Here is a 7,410-nt window from a genome sequence, read left to right as displayed (position 1 = left end):
GTCGTAACTGGTCGCAACTAGAAATACTAGAATAAGAGATCGGCGAAGACGCCATCTTGGTTCCAATCGAACCGTCAAAAGTGGTTCCATTTCGACTTGTTTACTTTTTGCTTCCATAAGAAGCAAGCAAAAAGTTCAAGTGCTGCCAGTATCATTGTCATGATTTCATGCATTTTCATACGTTGCCATTTCGACAGTTTTCACTCCGCCGGTCTCTGGTTATAGGGTGGCTAGTCGCAACTAAAGAAGCTAATAATGGAATATAATATTTTTTGAAGATATAAACCCTTCTTAATATTACTCTTAATTTAAAACAAACTTTATTTAGTGACTAAATTAGACAATGTATCATAAAAATAGATTTGCTTGGGGTTCTATAACGATGGCTTTCATTGGTTTAATTTCAGATGAAAATACACTGAAAATAATTCCGACAAGAAAAAGTTTTTGTTAGAAAAACTTTTTTCCTTAGGAGTGCCCAGCGATGTATGGACGGTTGGTAGGGAACATAATCACCTATCTTGAGACAAAATTTCATTTAAATAAAAAAGGGCGTTTTTTCGCAAATCGACTTTAAAATTTTTAAACTGATTTTTTCAGTGTAGGGCTCAATTTGGATTGTTTCCGATATTTTCACTAGAAAGTTTGACTGATTTTGCGATGGTCACCCATACAACACTTTTTTGTGGGATGCGTCGTTTTTCTATTATATCCATTTGAAAATATTAGCAAAAAAAATTTCAGCTCTTTTCAAAGGATAGTCTAGATTAAATTTGGAAAAACATTTTTGTTTTCATTTCGGATCATCTGGTGATTTTTCATTTCTCATTTTCCATTTCTTACTTCTTACTTTTCACTCCTCACTTCGCACTTCTCACGTCTCACTTTTCACTTCTCACTGCTCACATCGGCCCATAGGGGAAAGAAATGGCAGAAATGACGCTTAACTTTTAAAAAGAACATATGTCACCTTTTTTCATGAATTAATTTGTGTACTGCAATCAAAAGCTATCATATTGGTCTGTTGATCGCAATATTAAAATTCATTCATGAAAATATGTTCTTAGGTCATTTTGAAAAAATAAACGAGAATTTTCAGTGTATACATGAAATCTTAAAATAGGTACTTTTTAACTCATTAATGGGTTTCTATGTTTCTTTGTGAAGTTTTTTCTTCCGTGTAAGCTGTGTATTCTATGCTGTCAGTGTGCCGGTTTCGAATAAATTGTGTCTTGGGAGAACATAACCTAGAAAATCGATAGCTTATTTGTTACGAAATAATGATGTCTCATAACTCTTTGAATATTTACTATTTTTTGAGAAGTGCCATCATTATGAAACTCAATAGTGAACAAGAAGAAAACATTCCCCATCGAATGCAACTTGTTGTAGCAAAATCGATTCAGGTTTAGTACTAGAAAAATTGGCTAATGTTTCAATGTGCACACACATACGCACACACACACACGGACACACACACACGGACAGACAGACATTTGCTCAGTTTGTCGAGCTGAATCGAATGGTATATAATACTATGGGTCTACAAGCGCTCTATAAAAAGTACGTTTTGGGAGTGAAATGAAAGCCTTTCTGGTACAACTTTGTTGTACGAGAAAGGCAAAACTAACATGGGACAATTATGCGTAGAACGGCAGTAAAATGGATAACTTAAATTGAATTGCAGTGGTAATATTCGTTCAGAAATGTCCTACAAAAGATTATATGAGTATTTTTATAAGTTAGGCCATTTTGCCCCGTGGTGCGTTTTGCACTGTTCTCCCCTGTTTCATAAATGTTCACGATTGCTTAGAACATTTTCTTCTTCATCAATAGCTTCATATTCCGACAGGAACTCGGTCAGCTTTTCAACAAGGAGTGAAGAACTTAAAATTAAAAAATTCACCTAAATAAAGGAAGAAAAAATTATAAAAACCTTTCAAAATAGTGTTTTACTAGCATTATCCACAACTCTGGGGTCTTCCCTGCCGTAATCTGAAAAAGTGTTTCCGAAAATGGTGTTAACGAGTAGTACTCATCGAGCTCTTTAACAGAAAAATGGAAAACATGCATGTTGTTATTTGACGCTTACGTCACTTTCTCAGATTACGGCAGTTCCTTAGGCGTGCGGCAATGTAAATAAATACTAAGGTATGGAAATCTATATATTGTGTGCGTGCCTTTTGTGTATGGCGAAAAAGCGTTCACTACTACATTCGAACGAGCTCCCATAAGAAGCCGTGCAAATATGTACGTCACCATTTGCTGTTTACATTTTTCATCATCCACTAACACACTTGCATTTGGTCTTCTTCCTCACCTTATATCTATTCTCATTGGGCGTGCGGTGATATGCACGGCTATAAAGCAAGACCATGTTGAAGGTGGTTGGGTTTGGACCGGAACGGTCTAGGAAATTTTTGGGATCGAAATTTTCCGACTTCTCTGGGCATAGCAGCATCATCGTGTTAGCCTCGTGATATACGAATGCAAAAATGGTAACTTGGCTTAGAATCCTAGCAAATAACAAATGTGGAAGTGCTTGATGAATACTAAGCTGCGGGGATTTTATGCCAATAAGAAGAAGAAGAAGACCCACAACTTTACGATTTTGCTAGAAAAGTTAACTGGCTTCACAAATATTTCGAAGTCAAGAATCATGGCACATTCTCGGACATTTTTAGGGATTGCAATTCAAACAGCCTAGGGTAACCGTACCCTTAGTGGTGGTAGCACCAATAGTGGAGGTAGTGGGGTTTTAATGAGATTTATCATATTTATACACTTCACGATGGTTTCAGTTGATGCGCCGTGCTTTAAATATCCTGTTAAATGCAACTTATTTTAGGATTTCGTTTGAAAAACTATTGAAAACAATGGTTTTCCTAAACAAAATTGACTCCCTTGCACCTATAGTGGTTTAACTATACCAATAGTGGCGAGTCTCATAATAAACCAATGGATAGCACCACTATGGAAACGAACATTCATTGTTACCGCCACTAAAGGAACAGTGTACCCATAGTGGTGCAAGCAAATTTTTTAAATTGGTGATGTTAAATGACATCTATCTCATTTTTGTTATCAAATTTATTAGTTTATCTATTGACTAAAATATCAAAGCTGTAAATTTCCCATAATTTTCAATTTCAAAAAAAAAATTCCTTTTATCGATCTACTAATACTTCCACTATTGGTACCGTTACCCTACTTACTGCTATTTGAAGTGTATTAACTAAGATGTTTATTCTTGCTTGATAAGATGATTTATTGATATCAAATTTTCAATTTCTCAAGGGCCAACTAACCCAACAAACATCAGAAGCTAGTAGAGCATTTATTCAACCAAAAATATCCTTCTTCAGCTAGTAAACTAGCTTATTCAGCCAAAATTGTTCGTAGGGAATCAACAATTAAAATCCATTTTATAAAAAATCTTCGTACCTAAAACAGATTCAAATAAAACAAACAATGATGGAGTATATTTCTCACAAAAAATGTAACTATTCCTTGAGAATCCTTATATTAGTTTCATTATCATTAACCCTAACAGCGCACAAGTTCTAAAATTGTTATTCATTGGAATTCACGGTGGCAGCAACTCATTCTCTTCCGCTCCCTCCACAACACTGTTGGAGATATCTGTGAAAACCCGCCCAAGGTTCTTCTCAAAACTGGGCTTCACCTCGTCCAATATTACGTTCGGATTGTCATCGATGGCACGGTTAAAGAACTGCTGTAACGCTGGGTCACCGTTGAACAGCCCCTTGAAGTGAAACTTGGCCTTCGAAAACTGCAGCTTCAGATCAATCGGATCGAACCGGACAAAGTTTTTCCCGTCCTTTGGTATCCGGCGGTACTGCATCTGCAGGTTGGCGATGGTGTCATCTGAAAAAAATATGTTATTATGGGAATGTTCAAATTTGGGTGTTCGAATTGAAAAAAAATAGATATTAATATTTTTTATGTGTTGAAATTTATTGATCATTTTTTCTTTCAGGTACAAATGTCATGAAGCCAGATATATGTCAGTTTTAGGCGGTTGTTTAGAAGTTCAACATAGATATACTTAAGGTCAGCAAAACACGAGGCTAATAGTTGGATTAAATGGACGGAATAAGATATTTAGATTATTGCTGCAACCTATAATGCTTCTAGAGATTGAACTCTCTCGTAACACCAATAAGAAGAAGAAGAAGAACATTTGAATGAAATAATTTATTGACCTCCATATCATTGTTCTAGGATTGAAAACTACAATGTTGAGATAAGTATCATTTGGAATTCACCTCTAAAAATAACTAATCGGTATCTCAAATGCAACATGTTCGTATCGCGCAAATAATCCACGAAATATCAATCATTGCGTCCTATGCTAGAGGATTTGTTTCGCTATTTTTAATGAGAGAAGAAGAAGAAGAATGACGGGTTTGATTAAGTTACCTTCAGTGTGTGTTTATAGACTTTCACCTCAGTGTGTCAATCGGTGAGCAACAAGTCATGACTCCCACATTAATTGGAAGCGTATAAAGCGCTTATTGCACCAATTAGTTTATTCAGCTTATTCAGCTTGAATTGTTTGGATCGTCCTCTTCTTGTCAGATCTCCGTGGTGTGCAAACTGGATGCAGGGTTTCTAAGTGAAAGTGCCTAAAGAAGATGACTTCTCTATATGCGATTACAAGGCAAGGCATCATGTTGCTGTATATTGTTCTTGAAGTCCAATTTGAAGCGATTTTAGACTGGAATGGATTCAATAGAAGATCTATACAACTTTCCGGCAGAAGTAGGCAGGATTCTGCGTTGGGTGACCTTGCGTGAACCATATTGTCACTTTTCCTTATCATGTCAACGAATTCCAAGAGACCCTATAATTGGTTTTCATTGACAACGAGAAAACTTTCGACCGTCTTAATTACGAGAATGAGTGGGGAAGTTTGTAAAGAGAAGAACGAGGAAAAGGATTTGGGAGACAAAGCTGGACATATTGTAAAATCGGTAGTTAAGGTGAAATTATCGATAGCGAATCTGCTGAGAAAACTTGGTAATAGAAGCAAGTTTTGGAGTGTTTGACATTGAGAAGGCCGAGAAGAAATTCGGCGAATTCAGTGGTGAATGGAACGAGCCAAAAGTGATTGGCGATTGGCCTCGCAACCCGTGCGTCTCGTGCAGGTGGTTGTTGAGCCGGACGTAATTGCCACGCCGCACGATACGGAAGCGGTGATCGAAATCTAGAAGATGAAGGTCTACTGAGGGCCGGTAAGCTTGCCACGCTCGCTACCATCCGAAATCCAATGCGTCTCCGCACCGTGAATGAGCACGCGGACGTCGAAGCCAGGTTTCGGAGATGGTAGACCTGTGAAAGCCTCAGTCATAATCGACGTGGAATCTTTCTTCTTCTTCTTCTTCTTCCGCTGGGACATTGCAGCCTTGCTGCTTAATGTTCATTAAGCACTTCCACAGTTATTAACTGGGAGGTTTATAAGTCAAATTCCCATTTTTGGATGGAAGGGTCAGACCCCATCATCATTCATACAACAAGTGTGACAAGGAAGAGAAATATGGGCTAAAACTTAACAGAGAGAAGTGAGAAATTAGGAATGAGAATTGAGACGTCTCTCTTCTCATTCCTAATTTCTCGCTTCTCAAATGACCTTTTCAGTTTAATGTCATATTAGACCAAATGACCATTTCTGCCAAACGACCTTTCGGCCAAATGACCCTTTCGGTCAAATGACCCTTCCGGCCAAATGACCCTTTCGGCCAAACAACCCTTTCGGGCAAACGACCATTTCGGCCAAAGGGCTGTCGGCCTAATGGTCTATTCGGCCAAATGGTATATTCGGCCAAACAACTTTCGGCCTAGTGACATTCGCCCAAATGGCATACGGCCGAACTGTATTCGGCCAAACGGCCTTTCCCCCTTTATCTAAGAGCTCCTATATTCATCATATACAAAATAAAGAAACGAAAAGCAAATTTTGATAGCAGTGAGCACACATATAACAGTAAAAAGAAGCGATGAAATTGGTGTGTTTCGAGATGAGAATAGACAGTTCGTCTATTTGCTCACCCGTCGCATGATCTATGCGTAGTTTATACACGACTAAATGAGCACACTTTTCGTTATTATTTGATTATTCGTATGTACAACTGAAGGGCATAAGAAAAGAGTGGAACAAGTGTGGTGCTTCCGACAAAATCGTGCTAATTACTTCTCCCAGCTAAGCCCAGCTCTCTGCTTTCTGGAGACCCCACACTCTGTGCAATGATAAAAAAAAATATCCGAACAGACCGAAGTTTGAACTTATCCGCCAAATACGTTTATTAGTCTCAAAACAACTGCTGCCAAAAACAGACCCCTTTGGTGCAATGACCATGATTAGATGATAACTAGTAAGTACTTACTAAGTTGTAAACGAAAATCTCCTCTTCCAGCGGCTCCCAACAAAAGGATATTCAAATTGTATTGCCCAACGATATTCATTTTTGGTATAATCGAAGTTATTTCAAACTTCGTTTCAGCTATATTTGGCCTGCAACGCCATAAACCAAATTAACACTTGTAAGAATACTCTCTCCAGGAAATCATATTAACCAACCGAATTTTTTTGATAATGAATCCACCTGCTCCTTTGATGGTCACGTTGGTTAGCACCAAACGAAATCCAGCTCCATTTTCCATTTCCATCCGCTCAAAATATATTGGATCGAATTTGGGTGCTTTTCGACCATCTCCGTAATTTGCATCAATCACATTCTGCCGTATGCTCTCCACAACATTTATAATGCACTTTTCCAAATTTGGATCATTTTTTGAGCAAATACTCAGGACCGGGGCTAAAAAATAATCGAAGGTTGAATTCTTCAAACTGCGAGTTCACAACCACTTCACCATCATATACCCAAGCTGGATTTTCCATAGTGAAAGCTAAGCACTACTAGAAAGTTGATCACTAATTGTTTCATTTTGAGTGCACCTATTATTCGCCTTGCAGTTCAACAGATCTAATTAGCTGCTCTATCCCACACAACTTCTGGACGAACATTAGAACCCAAGCCACAATTCCTTGACCGTTTTATACTACAAATCCCGCTAATAACTGCCAACAATCATGGGAGCGCAGTAGAGGAAGCTTGCATGTGCATAATCCGCTGGCATCACATTAAAGTCTTTCTCGATATCAAGCAGCTCAGCTGATCAACCGATTAAAGTGAGCGAACATCTTCATTGAGCATTCCATCATCCGAGGCGGGGCACGTGGATCGTCCCGAATTGGGAGATTGCAGTCGATCGATAGCTAATTACTGATTTACGACCTCACCGAGAGCGGTTGGAGACAACTCAATCTCCTGCTGGAATAAGTTCGTACATTGCTAAAGAAAGTTCTTTAGCTGATTTCTTACACTT

General features: G+C 38.2%; 1 protein-coding gene across 1 annotated transcript; it reads right to left on the bottom strand.

The window, feature by feature from the left end:
* Positions 1-3,132: 3,132 nt before the first annotated feature.
* Positions 3,133-7,045, bottom strand: LOC134218193 (protein takeout-like). The gene is made up of 4 exons (XM_062697101.1): positions 6,905-7,045; positions 6,602-6,839; positions 6,408-6,535; positions 3,133-3,888 (listed from the first exon to the last, which is right to left on the bottom strand). Exons 1-4 carry the CDS (start codon positions 6,966-6,968, stop codon positions 3,587-3,589), a joined length of 732 nt encoding a protein of 243 aa, XP_062553085.1. The 5' UTR covers positions 6,969-7,045; the 3' UTR covers positions 3,133-3,586.
* Between the last annotated feature and the right edge of the window lie 365 nt (positions 7,046-7,410).

The sequence above is a fragment of the Armigeres subalbatus genome, chromosome 2, assembly GCF_024139115.2.
Source record: "Armigeres subalbatus isolate Guangzhou_Male chromosome 2, GZ_Asu_2, whole genome shotgun sequence".
Taxonomy (NCBI): domain Eukaryota; kingdom Metazoa; phylum Arthropoda; class Insecta; order Diptera; family Culicidae; genus Armigeres; species Armigeres subalbatus.
Note: the sequence above shows the minus strand (reverse complement) of the source record. Positions and strands in the feature narration are given on the sequence as shown.